Below are 24,497 nucleotides of genomic sequence, written 5' to 3'. Positions count from 1 at the left end.
CATCTGCCCCACCACTGTGCTCCTTTGACCAGAACCCGGCCTTCTACAATGGCTAGTGCAGCAAAGGACGCTGGTTCAAGAAAACCTCTGTGGTCCCCAAAAATGACATACAAAACAGGAGACCAGTGGATGCGTCAAGACGCCCCCACTCGGTACTGTCAAGAAGTACTGCCGCTGCTTGTGGAAACTCCTCTCAGACTCTTGGAAAAGACAAGAGTGAGAAAATCCACACTCTCTCAGGGCAAGAAAAAATGAAACACCCCCTCCCAACTTCCTAAAGTCAACAGAGGTCAGGAGTACTGAGCAAACACTCACCCACGTTCCTCGGAGGAGCCCAAGTCCCAGACCAGGGCCCGAGAACCAAGAGGCCCACGTCAGCTCATCAACAACATTCCCACAAACTCCACCTTCCACTCAAACCACAGCATCATTTCTCCTCCTTTTCAGAGCTCCTCAATGTGACCAGTAAAAAGGATCTCTAAGTGCCAACTGCATTCAGAATGACTGAGGGCAATGCTGACCCCCAGATAAGCTGTACCTGTAGCTCCACCCATGGGGAAACTGAGGATGCTATCAGTTAACGTCCATGTGGCGCTGTCTTTGGGGGTAAAATAAAGTTCAGGAACCTCCCCAGTGGCTCAGTGGTAAAAGAATCCACCTGCTGATGCAGGAGACACGAGTTCGAACCCTGGTCCACAGAGATCACACATCCTTTGGAGAGATAAAGCCAGGATGTGGCAACTACTGAGCTCGAATTCTGTAACAAGAGAAGCCCCTGCTAGCTGCTGCTAGAGAAAGCAAGCGTGACAGCAGTGTTGTCAACCTGACAACCCAGCACCACCATAAAGGCAAGCATCTCAAACGGGTAGAGTCAAGACTCTACAGCGGAGACATGCAACAGAATTTTCCTGGGACAATGGCAACAGCCATACTCTGAGCTGTCCAGGGTGCTAGTGGCTGGCCCCACAGGGTGCAACTGAGCAACAGGTTTTATTTCATTAACTTTTGACCTGTGGTGTTGGAGAAGACTCTTGAGAGTCCCTTAGACTGCAAGGAGATCCAACCAGTCCATCCTAAAGGAGATCCATCCTGAAAATGCACTGGAAGGACTGTTGATGAAGCTGAAACTTCAATACTTTCTGGCCACATGATGCAAAGAGCTGACTCATTGGAAAAGATGCTGATGCTGGGAAAGACTGAGGGCAGGAGGAGAAGGGAACAAAAGAGGATGAGGTGGTTGGATGACATCACCGACTCAATGGACATGAGTTTGAGTCAACTCCGGGAGTTGGTGATGCAAAGGGAGGCCTGGTGTGCTGCAGTCCGTGGGGTCTCAAAGAGTCAGACACGACTGAGCAACTGAACTGTGACCCTCATGCTGACCCTCTGGTCCTTGGGGGCCCGGAAAGTCCACACCAAGTTAAAAATCCAAGTGACCACTGGAGTGGGTAGGAGGTTGTGGGGGTCTTCTCGTGTTAGTCCCAGGTCCCAGCCTGGGAAGCGGGGTTAAAGCCGCCAGGGAGAGGGGCGAGGCGGGGACGCATGTTCACACCCAGGGAGGATGCACGGGATCCTCCCGCAGTTGCAGGGAGCCCTAAACAGGGCAAGAAGGTAGGGAGAGATATTACCTGGCAGCATTCTCGTCCTGCATGAGCAGAGGGGTCTTGTCCGTCAGCTTCTGCGGCGACAGCGACAGCGAGCGAGAGGTGTTAATGGCGCGACAGCGACAGCGAGCGAGAGGTGTTAATGGCGGAGGTCAGCAGGGGCCGGAACGGGGCGGGGAGCTGCGCCTTCCGCCGGGACCAGGCGGCATCCACGCGACGTGCGCTCTGCATATCCATCGCCTCCGAGGAGACCACCGAGGTGCGAGGCCGGCCGGGCGCGCCCCCTGGCGGCGGCTGGAGCTCGCGCTTGGGCGGCGGTGGCCTCTGTAGGGCGGGTCTCCGGGCCGGCGGGGTGGCTCCAGGGGCGTGCGCGGCTCCGGGTACCGGTAATCGCGAGGGAGAGTGACGCCCGGCCGTGGGCCTCCAGGGACACCTCGGGCCCTTCCCTGCAGCCAGGGGGTTCAGAGGTTTGCCGGGGGTCCCGCAGGGCTCCTGGGTGGTCCTCCGAACGCTGACCATCTGCTTGTCTAGGGGAAGCAAGGAAGAATAATGAGCCAAGGGTTCCAGGGAACTCTCTCCTCCCCAAACCCGACTGCGCCCTTCCGTCAAGGGCATGCGTAACTTCCTTTCAATGACTTTAAGGAATTAAATCCACCCATGTCTGCCCACGCCAGTCCCCGCTGCAATTGCAAACGGGCAGACATCAGGTGCAAACACACATGAGGCGGTACTCTGGCACGTCATACCAGAGAAGTGGAGGTACACAGACGGCGCACACACATGGGCACACACACTGCCATATGGGGGCAAAATAGAATTCACACAAACATTAAACAAAACATGGGTGTGAAAATACTCAAACGGTGATATGGAGAAATACTCATTTCACATTGCAACAGTATTTTTATGGGACTTATTTCAGGAAATTGTTATATACAAAGGGATAAAACCTTTTCTGGGGAGGGAGAAGGAAATGGCAACTCACTCCAGTACCCTTGCCTGGAAAATCCCATGGAAGGAGGAGCCTGGTATGCTACAGTCCATGGAGTTGCAAAGAGTAGGACACAACTGAGAGACTTCACTTTCACTTATACAACTTTTTAAGACAGCAGCAAATACATTAACAAAATCTTTTAAACCAGTAGCCTATGATTAAATATCAGAAAAACAAAGACTGCTTGTTTGGAAGCTTCACCAAGGCATTGATCTTTTTCACACTCTTAGGCATTTGGCTCAGCAGGTAAAGAATCTGCCTGCAATGCAGAGGACAAAGGAGATTCCAGCAGGTAAAGAATCTGCTTGCAATGCAAGATACCCAGGTTCGATCCCTGGGTTGGAAAGATCCCCTGGAGAAGGCAATGGCAACCCACTCCAGTATTCTTGCCTGGAGAATCCCACAGACAGAGAAGCCTGGTGGGCTACACAGTCCACGGAGTCACAAAGAGCCGGATACAACTGAGTGACGAACCCTTTCACTTTTCACCCATTTCCATATCCAGTTCTAGCTTTCCCTAACACATACTTAACATGCATACAGACACACACATACACACATACCGTGGCAAAACACACGCAGGCATTCTTGTACATACATATGAAAGTAAAAGTGAAGTTGCTCAGTTGTGTCTGACTCGTTGTGACCCCCATGGACTGTAGCATGCCAGGCCTCCCTGTCCATCACCAACTCATGGAGTTTGCTCAAAGTCATGTCCATTGAGTCCGGGATGCCATCCAACCAACTCATCTTCTGTCATCCCTTCTCCTCCTGCCTTCAATCTTTCCCAGCATCAGGGTCTTTTCTAATGAATCAGCTCTTCATATCAGGTGGCCAAAGTATTGAAGCTTCAGCATCAGTCCTTCCAATGAATATTCAGGACTGATTTCCTTCAGGACTGGTTGGGTCTCCCTGCAGTCCAATGGACTTCTCGAGTCTTCAACACCACAGTTCCAAAGCATCAATGCTTTGGTAGCCGTTCCCCCCTCTAGGCGATCTTCCCAACCCAGGGATAGAACCTGGGTCTCCTGCATTGCAGGCAGATGCTTCACCATCTGAGCCACCAGGGAAGGTGAAGCTTTATGATGTATATTGTACAGGTTTATATGTATCTAGGCCATAATTAAAGCTTGTGGGTGTTACAAGAACCAAACTCCCAACAAATGAGCCAGCCATGCGTCTGCTGCTTTGTCCTGAAACACTCTTCTGGCCTGAGCCATCAAATGAGCCTCGGACGGACCCTTCCGTCCACTGGAAGAGCTGTCTTCTGTTGAGACGACCTCAGGGCTGTTAGAGGAGACTCCACGAGATGGCAGTGATCAGCCAGCCAGCAGGCAGAGCATAAGCGCAAGAGGAGCTGTCACCTACTGCCTGACGTGCGGGACGGGATAGTTCTGCACACACAACCAGCACCCGCTCAGCGCCCAGGAGGTGCATCTGCTCTAGACCTTGCCATTGCAGCCGGCCCCACCCCATCCAGGCGGCTGCGCTGAGAGCTGAGTTCCCTAGGCATGTTTCTCTTGCTGTGTCCTCCGGAAAAAGGTCCCTTCTGGGTTCCATGGCTGATCTACAGGAGACCACCAACTTCCTCCCCCAAGTTCCCCAGCGTCCCCTGTCATCTAGCGGGAGCCGGACTCTGCAACCACCACACTCATGAGCCCAGAGACAGTAGCTCAGAGGGTTCAGTAACTGGATGAGTACATCAGATCACCAGTGACCCCCGGGACCCCACAAATGGGCAGGTTTGTTCTCCACTTCCAGCTTAATTGACTTCCCTGGTGACTCAGATGGGTAAAGAATCTGCCTACAATGTGGGAGACCTGGGTTTGATCCCTGGATGGGGAAGATTCCCCTGGAGAAGGCAATGGCAACCCACTCTAGTACATTTGCCTGGAGAAAATCCCATGGACAGAGGAGCCTCGGAGGCTACAGACCATGGGGTCACAAAGAGTCAGACACAACTGAGCAAGTTCCCTCACTTCTCGATTAATAAAATATTAGTCCAGCTTAGGGAATTTAGTTTAGAACAAGTAGAAAAAAAAAAAGAGGCCAGGTATTCCCTGGTGGTTCAGTGGTTCGGGCTTGGTGCTTTGACTGCGGAAGGCCTCAGTTCATTCATGGTCGGGGAACCAAGATGGCACAAGGCACACGGGGAGGCCAGAAAAACCAATCAAAATAGGCATTATGTTGAGAAAAGAAACGTTCACATATTGAGTGGTCTGGGGAAGTCAGTCTGCTGAAACGAAGTTAACTTGAATGTTCTGCCAACTCAAACAGCCTAAGAAAAGTACCCTTGTGTATCAGCATTAAATACTAAAAGCAAAGGGCAAGTGGCAGTTGGAAGGTAAAGTCTTTCCTGCTGGGTCCAGGGGTTAAGAATCCGCCCACCTATGCCCGGGACACAGGTTTAATCCCTGGGGGGCCGGGAAGATTTCACCTGCCGTCGTGGGGAAACTAAGCTCGGGAGGCCACAACTACTCAGCCTGGAGGTTCCTCGACAAGAGAAGCCAAGTGTCACACCTAGAGAGTAGCCCCCCATGTCGCTGCAACTAGAGAAAGCCCATGCAACAACGGAGAGCCAGTGTAGCCAAAAATAAAGTCATTGATTTTTAAAAATAAGTTATCCAAACAGCTTGAACGATGCAATGGATGGTTCAGAGGACAATACAGTCCAGCAGGTATCTGCATACAAAAGACAGAACAGCCTGTAGACAACAATCAGAGAAGGGTGACTCTTGGCTCAGATGTCCTGTCACCCACTATCACCTCTGGTTGGCCAGGGAAAAGCCATCCTTGGGCCTGCCTCCTGTTGAAGCCATTGCATTTCTTACAAGACAGTAAAACTTCATTCATGGCAACTCACACACACCAGTGTTTCATTCCAAAGACCTGAGCAAACACTTGAACATTTTTTATTTTCTTACTAAAACTCCTAAAATCTAGCATCTGAAGACCCACTTGAAACCAGCCAGTACCAATTTTTTTGTTTTCCTAAAAAAATGTTTTTTTGATGTGGATTTGTTACAATACTGCTTCTGTTATTTATGTCCTGTATTTTTGGTGGCCAGGCATGTGGGATCTTAGCTCTATGACCAGGGATTGAACCCACATCCCCTACGGTGGAAGGCCAAGTCTTAACCACTGGACCATCAGGGAAGTTCCAGTGGTACCTATTATTTAATAAATATCCACTACCTCACTGAAACAGAGAATTAAAGTAGCTACAATTTACTGCTAGTATCTAAGTGCCTTTGTGCATCTGGATTCACATTTAAAGATTAATTAAAAAGGAGCTCTATTTACAAAGTGCCTTGGGGCTTCCCAGGTGGTGCTAGAAGCCACGAACCTGCCTCTCAATGTAGGAAACACAAGAGACGCAGGTTGGATCCCTGGGTCAGGAACATTCCCCTGGAGGAGTGAACGGCAACCCACTGCAGTATTTCTGCCAGCAGAATCCCACAGACAGAGGAGCCTGTGGGCTACAGTCCATGGGGTTGCAAAGAGTTGGCCGCAACTGAAAAGCTGGAGATAAGTGACTTACTGCACATGTGCAAAGTGCTTTAGACAGGACACTGTCTAAGAAGGCCACGGCAACCCACTCCAGTACTCTTGCCTGGAAAATCCCATGGACAGAGGAGCCTGGTAGGCTGCAGTCCATGGGGTCGAGAAGAGTCGGACACCACTGAGCGACTTCCGTTTTTTTCCGTTTAGACAGGACATGCTGTGGTCTCCCCAGAGAAGGCAGCGATTCCACCTGTGTGAGCAAAGCTCCTCTAAGAGGGATATGAGATTAGTATATTTCCTGCCATATCCAGGAAACAAGGATGGCACAGCCATCAGGAATTCCAGCCTTCCAAATGCAAACGTCTGAGCCAATCCTATCTCCTGAATCCCACTTCTCCAATTCTTAACGGTGTCCTGAGGAACATGTGTGATGATTTTAGACACGTGCATCTAAGCTCTCCTCAAACTTTTCTCCATCACAAAGCCAGGTCTGGGCGGACAGACAGAGTGGACCGGGGACAAAATGCATGCCTGTAGGGGCATCCAGGAGAACGCCCCAAGGCATTTGGATGTCATGCCTCTGTTGGGAGGCTCTGCTTTATGGATCCTTCCTTCCCCAATTCCTTCTCATTTGCTTTTCTACCCACATAGGATATGAAAAGCTACTTGCAGTTTTCATCCTTGGTGTGGCGTTGTCTCTCCCCAGCTAGATAGATCTTCATTGTGTAAAAAACACAGTGAGGTACCCCCGGGTACCAAGCTGGCAGGGACCAACGTGTAGTCCTTCACCGGGACAGGCTTCCCGAACCCTGGCCCAGGGCCTTGGGCTGGAGTCTGCTGAGCCCTGGTCCAGAAGTTAAGGAAGATATTAATTTCTGCAACATACAAACACACTCCTTTTGGGAGGCACCCTGCAGGCAATGAGGACAATGTTAGGGGAGGGGTTTCATGTGGGGGAGGATCTGGGGAAGTTTTAAAACAACAGTTTTAGTTACTTTTCTGCCCCTCTCTGCTGCACTGCTAGCCGAGAGCAATAGTTCCTTGTGACCATCCACTTGTGAACCAAGTGCACCCCAACAGATTGTCATTCAAAGTCCTGACACTCCCAGGGGCAGGGGGGAAAGTAAATTCCCTGGTGGTCCAGGGGTTAGGATTCTGTGCTCTCACTGTTGTGGAAAGTGAAAGTCGCTCCGTCAAGTCTGACTTTGTGTGACCTCATGGACTGTACAGGCCAGAATACTGGAGTGGGTAGCCTTTCCCTCTTCCCGCGGATCTTCCCAACCCAGGTCTCCCAAATTGCAGGTGGATTCTTTACCAGCTGAGCCACCAGGGAAGACCTCAAAGCTATGGCTGGGGGTTCAATTCCTGGGCTGAATTGAAACTCAGATCTTGCAAGTTATATATAGCACTGTCAAAAAAAACCAAAAGCTACCATATGATCCAACAATCCTACTCTTGGGGATATGTCCAGAAAAGATGAAAACTCTAATTTGAAAAGATACATGGACTCCAATAGTAGCACCGTTTACAACAGCCAAGGCATAGAGGCAACTTAAATGTCCACTGGCAGATGAACAGATAACAAAGATGTGCTACACACACACAAACACAGTGGAATATTACTCAGCCATGGAAAAAAAAAAAGAATGAAATGATGCCATAAGCAGCAACATGGATGGACCTGGAGATTAATGAAATAAGTATGCCAGAGAAAGACAGATACCATATATCACTTATATGCAGAATCTTAAAAAATGATATAAACAGACTTATAAAATAGAAACAGACTCACAGACATACAAAACAAAATTAAGATTACAACAGGCCACAGCAGGGATAAATCTGAAGTTTGGGATTAACAGATACACACTAGCATAAACAACAAGGACCTACTGTATAGCACAGGGAAACTGTATTCAATACCTTATAATAATCTCTATGTATAACTGAATCCCTCTGCTGTACACCTGAAACACTGTAAAGGAACTATCAGATCAGATCAGATCAGTCGCTCAGTCATGTCCGACTCTTCGAGACCCCATGAATCGCAGCACGCCAGGCCTCCCTGTCCATCAGCAACTCCCGGAGTTCACTGAGACTCACATCCATCGACTCAGTGATGCCATCCAGCCATCTCATCCTCTGTCGTCCCCTTCTCCTCCTGCCCCCAATCCCTCCCAGCATCAGAGTCTTTTCCAAGGAGTCAACTCTTCGCATGAGGTGGCCAAAGTACTGGAGTTTCAGCTTTAGCATCATTCTTTCCAAAGAAATCTCAGGGCTGATCTCCTTCAGAATGGACTGGTTCGATCTCCTTGCAGTCCAAGGGACTCTCAAGAGTCTTCTCCAATACCACAGTTCAAAAGCATCAAGTCTTCGGCGCTCAGCCTTCTTCACAGTCCAACTCTCACATCCATACATGACCACAGGAAAAACCATAGCCTTGACTAGCCAGACCTTTGTTGGCAAAGTAATGTCTCCGCTTTTCGATATGCTATCTAGGTTGGTCATAACTTTCCTTCCAAGGAGTAAGCATCTTTTAATTTCATGGCTGCAGTCACCATCTGTAGTGATTTTGGAGCCCAGAAAAATAAAGTCTGACACTGTTTCCACTGTTTCCCCATCTATTTCCCATGAAGTGGTGGGACCGGATGCCATGATCTTCCTTTTCTAAATGTTGAGCTTTAAGCCAACTTTTTCACTCTCCACTTTCACTTTCATCAAGAGGCTTTTGAGTTCCTCTTCACTTTCTGCCATAAGGGTGGTGTTATCTGCATATCTGAGGTGATTGATATTTCTCCCGGCAATCTTGATTCCAGCTTGTGTTTCTTCCAGTCCAGTGTTTCTCATGATGTACTCTGCATATAAGTTAAATAAACAGGGTGACAATATATAGCCTTGACGAACTCCTTTTCCTATTTGGAACCAGTCTGTTGTTCCATGTCCAGTTCTAACTGTTGCTTCCTGACCTGCATACAAATTTCTCAAGAGGCAAATCAGGTGGTCTGGTATTCCCATATCTTGAAGAATTTTCCACAGTTTATTGTGATCCACACAATCAAAGGCTTTGGCATAGTCAATAAAGCAGAAATAGATGTTTTTCTGGAACTCTCTTGCTTTTTCAATGATCCAGCGGATGTTGGCAATTTGATCTTTGGTTCCTCTGCCTTTTGTAAAACCAGCTTGAACATCAGCAACTATACTTTAATTAAAAAAAAAAATCTAACTCTAACCAACCATCCCTGGGGTAGGAAAGGGTAACCCACTCCAGTATTCTTGCCTGGAAAAGTCCATGGGCAGAGGAGGCTGGTGGGCTACAGTCCGTGGGGTGGCAAAGACTTGGACACAACCGAGCATGCACACATACAACCAGCCACCAGTGTTTAGGTTCCTCCAAAACTAAAAAAGCTAGTGTATGACCGTGTCATCCCACTCCTGGGCATATACCCAGAGAAAAACATGATTTGAAAGGATACACACAGCCCAATGTTCATTGCCCCACTACTGACAACAGGCAAGACATGGAAGCACCCTGAATGTCCACTGACGGATATATGTGATACACATACACAATGGAAGATTATTTGGTTTAATGAAACGATGCCATTTGCAGTCAGACAGAGAAAGAAAAATCTCAAAAATGATATTGCTTACACGTGGAATCTAAAATAAAAGTGGTACAAATAAACTGATTTACGAAACACAACAGACTCACAGACTTAAGAGAACGAACTTAGGTTTACCAGGGGGAAAGGGTGGGAGAGGGACAGACCAACCGGGAGGTAGGGATGGACATGTACACACAGCTACACTTAAAACGGATTACCGCCAAAGACCTATTGTACGGCCCAGGGAACTGTTCAGTATTCTACAGCAACCTAAATGGGAGAAAAGAATTTGAAAAACAACAGACACACGAACGTGTATACCGAATCACTCTGCTGTATACATGAAACTAACGCATTATTATTAATCAACTATGCTCCAATATAAAATTTAAAAAAAAAAAGGCCCCACTGTCAGCAGGAAGACAAACTGTAATGCACAAGAAAAAATACAAACGTGCAGATAATAACACATGAAGAACTCTGATAGTCACCAAGGAAATGCAGGTCAACAATGAAACACATTTGCCTGTCAAGTCACAGATTTAAAAAAGAATTTTTTTTTTTTAATTTATTTATTTGGCTGCCTGGAGTCTTTGTGGTGGCATGCAGGATCTTCAAGCGCTGTGCATGGGCCCTCCAATTGTGCTCTGGTTTAGCTGCTCTGAGGCAGGTGGCACTCTGTCCCCTGACCAGGGATTGAACCCGCGCCCCCCGGCATTGCAAGGCAGTTCGTTAACCCCTGGACCACCAGGGGAGTCCCAAATCTTTTCCAAAAGACTGCTTGGCAATTCCACGTCCAGACTGTCCTCCTAAGGAAATGAATGAGAGCAGGAGTATTTCACCACGTACGCCTGCTGCGGTATTACTTTCCACTGGGAAAGACTGGGAACACATCCCTACAAGTCCACGGTGTTCCCACTGGGCGGCCGGATCTTAAGAGTGCCAGGCATCACAGGTGTACAAGGAAAAAAACGCTGTTTACATCAAGTATATAAAGGTGATCACATGTCCCAAAGGGGACACACTGCTCTCTCTGGATGTGATCCTGAGGACAATTTTCACTGTCTTCCTTCTGCCTTCCAGGCCTTCCATATGTTTTTATATTTTATATATTCAAATTTTGGGGGGCCATACAACTTAGCATGTGGCATCTTAACTCTTCAACCGGGGATCGAACCTATTCCCACCTGCAGTTGAAGGTGAGAGTCTTAACCACTGGGCTGCCAGGGATGTCCCTCTGTTTTTAATAAAAATGTTCTAATATTAGTAACACAGATTTTTTTTTCTTTTTTAAAGAAGTAAATGTTACTAAAGACTACAGAACAGCCTAGGGAACCGAACCCCCAGATAAATATAAATCCTGGCTCTCAAAAACAAACCTCAAGCTTATGAAATAATGGGCCACTTTTGAACTCTGGGAAACTGTGTGGGAAAACATATTAAAATACAGATAGGGTTTCCTGGTGGCTCAGACAGTAAAGAATCCATCTGCAATGTGGGACACCTGAGTTTGACCCCTGGGTTGGGAAGATCCCCTGGAGAAGGGATTGGCAACCCACTCCAGTATTCTGGCCTGGAGAATTCACTAGCCTGGTGGGGGGCTCCAGTCCATGGGTCAGACAGCTCTGAGCAACTAACACTTTCAGAAGAGCGTTAGCATCTCTGTAAACTAAGAGAAAACCATCTGCTTTAAGTGTCTCCCTTTTAGCACAATGCAGGTGACCCCAAATTTTTGAAAATACCATATCTCAGAATATTGTCTGATTGTTACTCAGCTGAACCATATTTAGAAACAGGTTATTTACTCAATAGGGTTCAGAAATTTATTGTACATGAAAATTTTATTTTATTCCTACATGTCTATCAGTCATATGCACTTATGTGTGCATGAGTACATATACTTACACACTTGTGTGAATACATATATAACATGCATGCGTGTATACATATAGATGCAGGTGTGTCTGTATGTATACATGTTAAATACTTTCTTTGAATTTCCAGTTATTCTACTTAAAAAAATTGTACACTTTATCATTATTATTATTGTTATTATTCTGGCTGAGTCACAAGGCATGTGAAACCTCAGTTGCCTGAACCAGGGACGGAACCCACACCCCCTGCCTTGGAAGGCAAAGTCCTAACCACTGGACCACCAGGGAAGTCCCACTGTTATTTTATTGTGAACGGCCTCCAAATATGTGTAAGAGCCCACCGGCTGGACTTTGTTAACAGTCCTTAAATAACACGGGGCATGTAAAGCTGCACCCAAGAGAACTTCATTTGCTAGCAGCTAACTTGATCACAGAACAGCTAAGTAGGTGTATCTGGCAAGCACGCTTGCAATGCATCAAGCACCTCTTGCAGACAGAAAAGCCCGGTCTGCTGACAAGAGCCCATTTTATCAATAATCGGATCTCAAAGAAAACACACACACGTGTGTGTGTGTGTGTGTGTGTGTGTGTGTGTGTATGAGATATAAGTCTTCACTCACATGAATATTGGTAGCAACTGACCTCAACAAGACAACCCAGGAATCTGGATGTGTTATGCAAGGGGAATTTAAGCTCCTGGCTTCTCTCCCTGAGAATCGAAAATGATCACGGCTGAATGGATCCTTACAAATCATTTAACCCCAACTCCCTATTTCACAGATGAAGAAACAGAAAGTCACATCCACGGGGGCTTAGGACCTGTGTCCGCAGTCTCACAGCCTGCCTAAGAGGGGTCTGTATCTGTCTCACCGCCCCGGAAACCCACGTGACAATTCCTCCACACTGTGCTGCTGGTGCGCTGGCCCTGGGACGTGACAGCAAGTGAGAGAAGCAGGTCTGGCATCCGAAACAGGTCGACACACAGGCTGTGCTGGTCTGCAGGACCTTTCATCACGAGACGTGCTAGGAGCCAGCAGGAATCCCCACCCAGACGAACGTCCAGCCACACGGCACGCGAGAAAGCCCCATTAGGAAGCTGTGTGAATCCACACCGCCGTATTTGTAATGGATGACCAATAAGGACCTGCTGCGCAGCACCAGGAACTCTGCTCAGGGTCATGTGGCAATCTTGTGAGGTCCAAGATGTATAGGTGAGAAGCCTTTGTGAACCTCTAAGGAATTGAACCTCTGGAAGGAAAGTCAGAAAACACAACTGGGCACGGACCGGGGAGAGGCAGGCTCACCCTGGTGGACACAAAACACCAGCTCTTTGTTGCTAGTGCTTCCCCACCTACACCTTGCTAAATTTTCATCCGTACAAGAGGAGGAGAATTCAAGGCAGTGAGGAGTAAAGCAAATGCATGCTGAGGGCCACACGGAGTAGTAGCTTCTCCAACCTGCAAAACCCCAATGCGGCTCGAAGAACAGTCAGTTTATGCCAAACACCCACCTGTCAGCATACGTGACAGGGTCACATGTCACCCCAGCTGGGCAGGACAAGCCGTATCCAACTTGTATGGTCAACACCCATATGGATGGTCATTTCTAATACTCCTTTTAAAAATATTATTTTTAATTGGAGGATAATTGCTTTACAACATTGTATTAGCTTCTGCTGGACAACAATGCGAATCAGCCATGTGTATACATATATGCCCTCCCTCTTGAACCTCCCTCACTTCCCCCCTCCCACCCCTGTAGGTCATCACAGAACACCGAGCAGAGCTCCTTGTGTTATACGGTAGCTATTTCACCCATGGTATGGTATACATGCTAATACTCCTTTAATAAATGGCTTTTCTGTGTTTCGTTCATGCATTCACGAATGACAATATTCCTGCAAATATTTTCCCATAAGTGGTATATGTTTGTTGGGTTCATGTGTGTGCATGTGTGTGTGTACGTGAGAAAGACGGAAAGGATGAAATGTCTCTCCACTATGCTTGACAGAAAGAAGCACAGAGATGTCCAAGTTTCTACCATCCGGAAAATATGCTTCTGCAAAGTAATGATAAAATATATATATTTCTAATATACACCCTCCAAGATTCTGGTTTCAAGGGAAAAGAAACTATGTCAAAGATACAGGAAACTAATTCATCACAACTCGAGACCCACGGGCAGAGCCGTTCTTTTATTTATTTTATGACATGGTAACATATCATTTCCCCTTCATTCATTGTGTAGGTCTTCAGACAATGTATACGGCAGCAGGTTGTTATGAACGCTGACAGGTAGCTTTCTGAAAACCTTCCTCCAAACCCCCTTTCCCATTGACGGTTCACCTAGGCATGACCACCACTTCAGGCATGATCCACTTTCAAGAAGACTCCCACCCAGGGGAGTCAGTTCCTGCAGACTCAGACTGCGGCAGTTTCTCTGTGAAAACGGCATCTTCCCGCCACACACACCAAAGTGTGCTGGAGCAAAGCAAAACCGTTTCAATTACTTAGAAATATGGCCAAAATGAGTAACACCTTTCATTTATCACAATAAAAAAAAAGGCAAAAAAAACCCCCAAAAAACCAATCCCACAGCATATATGCAGCAAAACCCCGTAAAGACTGCATGTCTCTCGATGGGCACAATCAAAAAAGAGCACAAATCCAATCATTGCAAAATGCTCACAACCAACCTCAAGCACTTTTCTCTATTTACATTTTATTTTTTTCACTGCAATCAGCAGGCTAGGAGCGAATTCACCCACCAAGCACTTTTTTTCATGACTCAACACGCACATCTGATTTCCCTGCCTTTTCTTTCCCCCCATTCTGCTGCGGCTGACTCACCATTTCCTTTCTCCATCCATATTCAAAGCCTCCTGTTGTGAAAATGCTTATTTCTTACTGTTATGGAAAAAGAAAAAAGGGCACAGCAAGCAAGTGTCTTCATGCAGGGCTGGCGCCCTCCAAGGCTTGCCTCCTGGGGGACCCCTGGGGACCCTTGGGCAAGGGAAGCAGGTCTGCAGATCCCACTGAGGCGCTCGCCCCCCCCCCCCCATGCCAAGGGCTCCCAGTCACCCCGGCTCGCCGTCAGCAGCACAGTCCCAAGAACGCACATGTCTACGGGCGCGCGCACACACACACACACTACAGGCTCGCGTGCCTGCACGCAGACTGAGCTCCAGCGGACTCTGCACCCCCCATCTGCACGATTTAACCATCCGGCAGAACAATACGCAGGGAGCCCATCTGCCGGTCTCCCCCAGATCCAACCCCCACCCACAACCCGCTCCCTTACCTCCCGCCCCGACCCCCGGAGCTGGCAACTTGCTCTTCAAAGCAGGAGAACAAACGGGGCGCGAGCAGCTTGCAAGCCCGGAAAAGCAGCCTTGCCCTGAAGACACCCGGAGATGGGGGTGGCGGGGGTACCCGGCTGGCTTACCCGCGCTCCGCCCTCCGCGAGCGCGCCTGGCGGCCTGACTGCGTCCGCTGCCGCCTAGCGATGGACAAGTCCACGCAGGCTCCCCCGGGGGCCTCCAGGCTCCCCGGTGACTTCGCTGGCAAATCCCAAGGCCAAACCCCCAAAGCCTGGTCCTCCTGGAGCCTGTCTTCCTTTTTATCACTTCAAAGTGATAGGGGGAAAAAAAAAAAAAGCTCTGTCCACTCGATTGCGCCGCGTTTTATCCTCTAACTTGTGCCCGTTCAATCTCACAACCTTAAGGTCAGACGGAACAATGAAGTTGAAAAAAAAAACAAAACAAAACCAACATTCAATAGCCCATTTCGCGTCTATCTGTGTTTTGGGGGTTTATTACACACTCGGTAGGAATGCGATCAGAACAACTAACAGAGTGTCTCTGGAAGTTTTACTGCCTAGAAGGCATTGTGTGCAGACCACCAAGGGGTCGCAGGCTGACCCTGACCCAACCTGTCCCTTCACAATGATCTATGTTTAAAGCCCCTACACCACCCTCCCCAGACAGCCTGAGACCCTGGGTGCTCACCACCCCTCAAACACTCAGGAAGTGCTCCCCACCAGGGTCCCTAACAGCCCCTTCTCACACAGACTACCTTGACCCTCTCCAGCCCAGCACTTACCCTTCAGGTCCAAGGTTCACCACCGGCTTCAACCTCTTCAAAATGCACCCCAATTAACTTTCCATTCTTGCTCAATGAAACAAACAACCCACACCACTTTCAATATCCCCTGAATTGTGGCTGTTTTTGGCTCCCCTGGTGGCTCAGACAGTAAAGAATCACCTGCAGTGCAGGGGATCCGAGTTCAATCCCTGGGTTGGGAAGATCCCCCCACCCCCAGAGAAGAGAATGGCAACCCATTCCAGTACTCTTGCCTGGGGAAATTCCATGGACAGAGGAGCCTGGTGGGCTAGAGTCCGTACAGTTGTAACAAGTCAGACACCACTGAGAGACTAACACACACATGTGGCTATTTTAACTAAAGGTGACTTTCTTTTTGCACCTGCTTGATCTCAGACACTGTGCTGCTCCATTACTGTTACACACATTAAACTTTCACATGAATCTGCAAGGAAGGTCGTTGGTATGTTTATCTCCAGGCCAGCATACTAGTGAGTGAAAGTCACTCAGTCGTGTCCGACTCTTTGTGACCCCATGGACTATAAAGTTCATGGGATTCTCCAGGCCAGAATACTGGAGTGGGTAGCCTTTCCCTTCTCCAGAGGATCCTTCCAACCCAGGGATCGAACCAGTGTCTCCTGCATTGCAGGCGGATTCTTTACCAGCTGAGGCACAAGGGAAGCCAAATAATGTATTAATTAAGTATGCTATTCACCCCCACTACATTTTAATAAAATAGAATTAACCCACTGAAATAATGTTGTAATGTCACAGTAAGTTGGGAATTGCTGAGGCAAGCCATAAACATCAGGAAGCAAACTAAAGACAGGTGGGCATGAAAGAATTCTGATGGTGACAAGGCAACCAAGTACGTTAAGTCTATGCAGATGCTGAATATAAAAGTTAATATCTGGGAACTCTGGGGTTTTCACATTGCTGTTTGGTCGCTAAGTCATGTCTGACTCTTGTGACCCCTTGGACCAGGCTCCTCTGTCCATGGGATTTTCCAGGCAAGAACACTGGAGTGGATTCTCCTCCAGGGGAATCTTCCTGACCCAGGGATCGAACCTGGGCCTCCTGCATTGGCAGGCGGATCTTTACGGACTGAGTCACTAGGGAAACCATGTTCCAGGGAAGACTAGTTATTGGGACGTTATTAGCAAGCTTAGCTGGCTTGATGCAACCACACAGAAAAGAAGAGAGTGGATTTGAACCTGTTTTCTCCCCCCAAAGCCCACATTCTTCACACTTGTTTGTTTTTTAAGTAATTTTATTTATTTGTTTTTGGTGGTGCCGTGTTTTCATTGCTGCAGACTTTCTCCAGCTGCAGTGATCTGGGGCTACTCCCCAGTTGTGGGGTGTGGCCTTCTCGTTGCAGAGCATGGGTTCTATGGCACACGAATTTCAGCACTTGCAGCTCCTGGGCTCAATAGTTGTGGCTTAGCTGCTCCGCGGCATGTGAGATCTGCCTGGCTAGGGATCGAACCTGTGTCTCCTGCATTGACAGGTGGATTCTTTACCACTGAGCCTCCAGGGAGGCCCCTGCACACTGGTTTTCATCTCCGTGTATTATTTTACCAAGCCCAGGACCCATCACTACCCGAGGGTGCCATCCACCCAAGGCCAGCCGCATATCTCAGAGCAGAACCCAAGGCCGTCCATATTAACAGGCATCCACGAAGAGACTAGTGGCTTTCCTGGGGGCTTCTCTGGGGGTCCAGGGGCTAAGACTCCATGCTCCCAAGAAAGGGACCTAGGTTCAATCCCGGATCAGGGAACTAAGATCCCACATGCCGTCCCTAAGAGTTTGCATGCCCCCCACTAAAGATTCCACATGCCACAGTTAAGAGCTGGTGCAGCCAAATAAATGAGGTTCACACACGACATTTACAAGCTAACTCGAAATGCCGTGAGGAAAGCTACTCCAACACTTCCTTTCAGAATGCTTTTAGATTTACAGAAAAATTACAAGAGAAGAACGTTCCCTACACCCGTTTTCCCTGCTGTCAACACATTAGTACATTTGCCATAAGTGTATGCCACAATTAGTACAATTGGCATAATTGCCATTAGGACGTTTGACTACGTAAGTCGTATCCGACTCTTTGAGACCCCTGGGACTGCAGCACGCCAGGCTTCCCTGTACTCTGCTATCTCCTGGCGTTTACTCAAACTGAGTCCACTGAGTCAGTGATGCCATCCAACCAACTCATCACACTGCAGACTTCGTTTTGTATACTGCCAGCCCCAACCCTAGACTTGCCCGTTTCTCCAAGGAGCCCTGGATCTTTTAGTGGAAAAGCAGAGACATCACTTTGCCGACAAGGATCCGTCTAGTAAAAGCTACGGTTTTTCCAGTAGTCACCTTCGGATGTGAGAGTTGGACCATAAAGAAGGCTGAGCACCGAAGAATCGATGCTTTCGAACTGTTGTGTTGGAGAAGATTTGAGAGTCCCTTGGAGAGCAAGATCAAACCAGTCAATCCTTAAGGAAATCAACCCTGAGTATTCATTGGAAGGACTGATGCTGAAGCTGAAGCTCCAATACGTTGGCCACCTGATGCAAAGAACTGACTCATTGGAAAAGACCCTGATGCTGGCAAAGACTGAGGGCAGGATAAGGGGGTGACAGAGGATGACAGGGTTGGATGGCATCACCGACTTAATGGACATGAGTCTGAGCAAGCTCTGGGAGATGGTGATAGACAGGGAAGCCTGACCTGCTGCAGTCCATGGGGTCGCAAAGAGTCAGACACGACTGAGCGACTGAACTGAACAGAACTGAGCCACACCCAGCCCTTCAGGGACCGTCCACACCTGCTCCCAGGTCACAATGGCAGAGCTGTCTGCATGCTGGGAACACTGAGTTCCCTGAGGGCCAAAGTGTTTACCTATCTGATCCTTTGCAAAGCTTGTTGACCTCTGAGCTAGAGCCAAGACTCTCAGACTGGAGTCACACAGGACCTTGTTTCTTTTTTTTGTTTCCAACCTCCCAACAAAAATTTTACACCAAGTGGGTGTAATTAATTTACATGCTCACAGTCAATATGTAGAAATTCTATTGATCTACACAGAACACATGGTCTCAGCTGGGTTAGATGTGTGACAATTTAATGAGTGAAAAGTAGCATTTTTATTGCAGTCTTTCTTTTACAACTGTATTCAAGGGCAGCTGATTTACCATGCTGTGTTAATTTCTGCTGTATAGCGAAGTGATTCAGCTATACATATAAATACATTCTTTCATATTCTTTGCCATGAGGGTTTACCACAGGATATTGAATACAGTTCCCTGTGCTCTACAGTCAGTTCAGTTCAGTCGCTCAGTTGTGTCTGACTCTCTGCGACCCCATGGACTGCAGCACGCCAGGCCTCCCTGTCCATCACCAACTCCCAGAGCTTGCTCACACTCATGTCCATCGAGTCAGTGATGTCATCCAACCATCTCATCTTCTGTCGTCCCCTTCTCCACATGCGTTCAATCTTTCCGAACACCAGGGTCTTTTCCAGTGAGTCAGTTCTTCGCATCAGGTGGCCAAAGGACTGGAGCTTCAGCATCAGCCTCAGTCCTTCCAGTGAACATTCAGGACTGATCTCCTTTAGGATGGACTGGTTGGATCCCCTTGCAGTCCAAGGGACTCTCTCAAAGAGTCGTCTTCTCCAGCACCACAGCTCAAAAGCATCAATTCTTCGGTGCTCAGCTTTCTTTATGTGCTCTACAACAGGACCCTGTTTATCCATCCTGTATAGAATAGTTTGCATCTTCTAACCCCAAACTCCTAATCCTTTCCTTTCCCACACCAACCTCCTCTGTAACCACAAATCTGTTCCCACACAGCATCATTTTATATTACTTAAAAAAAAATTTTTTTTGTGTGGATTTCCAGCATTGATGTGATTTGAAAAACTGAGACGAAGCTCATATACCCAAAAATTCACCCTCTGGCAGTGTCCGGTTTAGCAGCTTTTAGTAAACTCACAGAGTTGGGCAGCATGACCACCATCTCATTCCACAACGTTCCCATCACCCACACAGGAGCTCCACACCACTGGGACAGACTGCCATCCTCCGAACCTTTACCCACCTCCCCTGTGTCTCCACGGATCTGCCTTTTCTGGGCAGCATCTACACACAGAATCATGCAAAGAGAGGCTTTTTATGATATTGTTAAATACGCCTAGTTTCCTTGTTTTTACAACTCTCAGACGTGAAACACAAAGTATTAGTTATTCAGTCGTGTCTGACTCTCTGTGACCCCACGCACTGCTGACCGCCAGGATCCTCTGTCCATGGGACTGTCCAGGCAAGGATACTGGAGGGGGTAGCCATTCCCTTCTGCAGGGGATCTTCCCGACCCAGGGATCAAACCTCGGTCTCCTGCATTGCCTGCAGAATCTATACTATCTGAGCCATCAGAGAAGCCATAAAACGTAAAACAGATATGCAAGTGACATGAGAGCAGAGCATGAAGCCAACGTTCATGTGACAGCTTTGCTGGAAATGAACTGTTCCTCTCGTGGCCCCAGACACCCCACTTCTTGGAGATGCAGTTTCCATGGCTTCCCACATGCCATGTAAGGACTCACTGCTCCCCTCTGCAAGGACAGGAGCTACAGCTCTGCTGCCAGGGCACCCTGAGGGCTCACCCCTTGTGTGTGGAGACAGCTGGGTTCTTGCGTGAGCCTGGCCTCAACTTGTTGTCCCTGCTGGGGACGTCCAGCTCATCACCTCCAACAATGTGACCCAAACACACACAAGGCGTGACCGTGCACACTGTCCAGAACATCCTGGTAATAATTCTAAGATTTCTCAGTGGGTACAAGCTTTCCCTTTGGGGTGATGAGAATGTTCTGGAAGTGGATGGTGGTGATAGATGAACTAATCCCTTCAGGGTGATGAGAATGTTCTGGAAGTGGATGGTGGTGATGTATGAACTAACCCCGTCAGGGTGATAAGAATGTTCTAGAAGTAGATGGTGGTGATGGATGAACTAATCCTTTTGGGGTGGTGAGAATGTTCTGGAAGTGGATGGTGGTAATGGATGAACTAATTCCTACTGAGTGATGAGAATGTTCTAGAAGTGGATGGTGGTAATGGATGAACTAATCCCTTTGGGGTGGTGAGAATGTTCTAGAAGTGGACGGTGGTGACAGATGAAGTAGGCCTTTTGGGGTAGTAAGAATGTTCTGGAAGTGGATGGTGGTGATGGATGAACTAATCCCTTTGGGGTCATGAGAACATTCTCAAAGGGCAGTGTGATGATGGATGATGAACTAAGCCCTGGAGCCCTCTGACCACCGCCCTTACAATGCTCCCTTCTGAATAACAGGGAGTCACAAGACAAACCCAGGCAGTAAGCAAACCTGCGCGTCCCTTAGCCTGGCTTTGCATTTCTGGAAGTCGCCTGGCTATAAACACAAGGAGAGAATGTAGTGACAAATGAAGACATTAAAACCAGCAGCAGACGCTGAGCCCAGGACTTTCCCACAGCCGCTGCTTCTCATCTCTGAAAGCACAGAGGTCGGTCAGCAAGGCTCCTTGCACAGGAGATGCTGCACCACCCGAAGGAACCTGGACTCTGCCCTGGAAAGTTCAAGCTTGGCCTTCACCTTGTGATCGTCCCAGCGTGACTTCCTAATTACCCGGCATGGCGGTTCAGAAGGAAAAACTTCAACTGCCGCCTTAGCTCACTGAATTCAGGCCAGAAAAGCAAGCAGCACATGAGGGTGGAACACTCTCCAATTATGAAACCTTCTCGTGAGCAGCCTGTGAGTGCACACAAGGTCAGTCCTGTGTGTGGAACGAACGTATGAACACCAAGGGGAAAAGGGTGGCTGGGGGGAACCGGGAGATTGACACACACACACCACTGATGAAGAAAGTGGGGAAAAAGCAGTGAAAGCGTTAGCTGTTCAGTTGCATCTGATTGCAACCCCATGGACTATAGCCCCCAGGCCCCTCTGTCCATGGGATTCTCCAGACAAGAATACTGGAGTGGGTTGCCATTCCCTTCTCCAGGAGATCTTCCTGACCCAGGGATTGAACTCATGTCTCCCAAGTTGCAGGCAGATTGTTTACCATCTGAGCCACCAGGGAAGCCCATACACTATTGATGGAAAAGTGAAAGTTGCTCAGTTGTGTCTGACTCTTTGCAACCCCGTGGACAGTCCATGGAATTCTCTAGGCCAGAACACTGAAGTGGGTAGCCTTTCCCTTCTCCAGGGGATCTTCCCAATCCAGGGATTGAACCCAGGTCTCCCACATTGCAGGCGGATTCTTTACCATCTGAGCCACCAGGGAAGCCCATACTCTATTGATACTATGTATAAAATATATAACTAGTAAGAACCTATTCTATAGCATAGGGAACTCCCTGCTCTGTGGGGATCTAAATGGGAAGAACTTTTTCAAAGACAGCATATATATCTATCTGCATCTATACACACAGCTGATTCATTTTGCTGTACAACAGAAACTAACACAACACTGTTAAGCAACTATACTCCAATAAAAACTAATTAATAAAAAAAGAAGTCAGACTTGGCATCAGGCTCTGGACACCAAGCCACCTCTCAGGGGAAGTCGGACAGGGAGGTGACCCTCCGCTGGATTTAAGTGTGTTGATGGATTTACTATTAAAACATGCTTTTCCCTAAAGAGCATAAATCACGCTCCACCAATGTAAAACACATTCCACCTTCTGGCTGTTACTGGGCTTAAGGATCCATTCTTAAGTCTCCACCGCGACCCCCCCTTCTCTCACATGTCCCAGCAAAACACAAGCCTGCAGGTCAGAGCTGGTCGGCTGGCAGCAACTCCTCCTGGAGGGGGCGGAGGTGGCCAGGAGGATGGGGGAGGGAACCTGTCAGAGGCCACAGCGCCGGGCTCCACCCCACAGGAATACTCTGCAGAACCTCCCAGAACAGAATCCTCTACAATTTTTCCACATACCAAGAGGTGGGGGTGGGGGTGGGGGTGGGGGGTGGGGGGCTGGGGATGGTTTCTGGATGATTCAAGCAGATGGCATGTATGGTGTACTTTCTTTCTGTAAGTATCCCATGTGATAAATAAAGGAAATACTTGTACCATAAAATTTCCTTGTGATAAATAAGGAAATGTCTGTACCACTTACCCTAATGTACAATCAGTGGGAGCCGTGAGCTTGTCTCTCTGCAACTAGATGGTCTCATCTGGGGGAGTGATGGGAGATACAGACACCTGAAGGGCACTGCTTATGTCCAGTCTAGTCCATAACTGGGCTTCCCAGGCGGCTCAGCTGGTAAAGAATCCGCCTGCAATGCAGGAGACCCCGGTTCGATTCCTGGGTGGGGAAGATCCACTGGAGAAGGGATAGGCTATCCACTCCAGTATTCTTGGGCTTCCCTGGTGGCTCAGCTGGTAAAGAATTTGCGTGCAAGGCAGGAGACCTGGGTTCGATTCCTGGGTTGGGAAGATCCCCTGGAGTAGGGACAGGCTACCCACTCCAGTATTCTTGCCTGGAGAATCCCATGGACAGAGGAGCCTGGTGGGCTACAGTCAATGGAGTCACAAAGAGTCGGATACATTGGGCTTCCCTGGTGGCCCAGATGGTGAAGAATCTGCCTGCAGTGCAGGAGACCAGGGTGCGATCTCTGGGTCAGGAAGATCCCCTGGAGAAGGGAATGGCAACCCACTCCAGCATTCTTGCCTGGAGAATCCCCTGGATGGAGGAGCCTGGCAGGTTACAGGTCCACAAGGCAAAGAGCAAGAATCCAACATGGACTGAGTTTGATGACTTCACTGTCTTTCTTTCTTGCAGCGGGAGACCCAACAAGTTCTGGAGAAGGGAATGGTACCAAATTTGACATGCTGATGTCTTCACTCCAAAAAGCAAGGAGAGCCTGCTGCTTCACGTACTGCCAGGTCAACTAAATTCGTCAAACAAGTTCAGCAGCAGGGTTCTGTCAACGGAGAATTATTTTTTGCCACGATCCAAAAGGAGCTGAGTCCCACCTCCACTCATGTTCTGGTTAACAGACCAGCAATTAGAGGGTGTTAGTTGCTCAGTCCTATCCAACCACGTAACATTTAAAAAATTGACAATTATGTGTCATCCCCCCAGTTGTAAGCATGGGTGTCTTTCCTTTCCTCCTACGATAGGAGTCCCTGTAGGGGTAGGAACACCTGTCCTACTTGATCCAGAACCAGAATTCTGAACCTCAGAAAAATGTTCTCAATTTGGAGAGTTGGGGGGAGAATGGATACATGCATATGTAGGGCTGAGTCCCTTAGCTGTTCACCTGAAACTATCACATTGTTAATTGGCTACAGTGAAAGTGAAGTCGCTCAGTTGTGTCTGACTCTTTGTGACCCCCTGGACTGTAGCCCACCAGGCTCCTCCGTCCATGGGATTTTCCAGGCCGGAATACTGGAGTGGGTTGCCATTTCTTTCTCCAGGGGATCTTCCGGACCCAGGGACTGAATCCGGGTCTCCTGCATTGCAGACAAGCGCTTTACCATCTGAGCCACCAGGGAAGCCCAATTGGCTATACTCCAATATAAAATAAAGTTTTTTTAAAAGTTCTCAATTTGATTTACATGAATAATTATCTTGATACTCTTCTGGCACCCTAATAAATACAACAAAAACCAGTTTTCATTATCATGTTCTGGTTAACAGATCAGCAATTAGAGGGCGTTAGTTGCTCAGTCCTGTCTGACTCTCTGCAACCATACAGCCCGCCAGGCTCCTCTGTCCATGGGACTGTCCAGGCAAGAATACTGGAGTGGGTAGCCACGTCCTTTGCAAGGGCATCTTCACGACCCAGGGCTTGAAC

General features: G+C 48.3%; 2 protein-coding genes across 2 annotated transcripts in view; both read right to left on the bottom strand.

Moving 5' to 3' along the window:
- The window catches only part of LOC102286044 (protein Shroom2), a 141,104-nt gene that overhangs the window by 16,720 nt on the left and 99,887 nt on the right, over positions 1-24,497 (bottom strand). The window contains 2 exon segments of the mRNA XM_070366626.1: positions 1,629-1,709; positions 15,026-15,140. Of these exon segments, the coding sequence (XP_070222727.1) occupies positions 1,629-1,709; positions 15,026-15,140 (196 nt within the window).
- Positions 1,696-23,407, bottom strand: LOC138986372 (E1A-binding protein p400-like). Its single transcript, XM_070365863.1, has 2 exons — positions 22,814-23,407; positions 1,696-2,131 (listed from the first exon to the last, which is right to left on the bottom strand). The coding sequence occupies exon 2, from the start codon at positions 2,121-2,123 to the stop codon at positions 1,710-1,712; it is 414 nt and encodes a 137-aa protein (XP_070221964.1). The 5' UTR covers positions 2,124-2,131; positions 22,814-23,407; the 3' UTR covers positions 1,696-1,709.

Source organism: Bos mutus, chromosome X (genome assembly GCF_027580195.1).
Source record: "Bos mutus isolate GX-2022 chromosome X, NWIPB_WYAK_1.1, whole genome shotgun sequence".
NCBI classification, from domain to species: domain Eukaryota; kingdom Metazoa; phylum Chordata; class Mammalia; order Artiodactyla; family Bovidae; genus Bos; species Bos mutus.
Note: the sequence above shows the minus strand (reverse complement) of the source record. Positions and strands in the feature narration are given on the sequence as shown.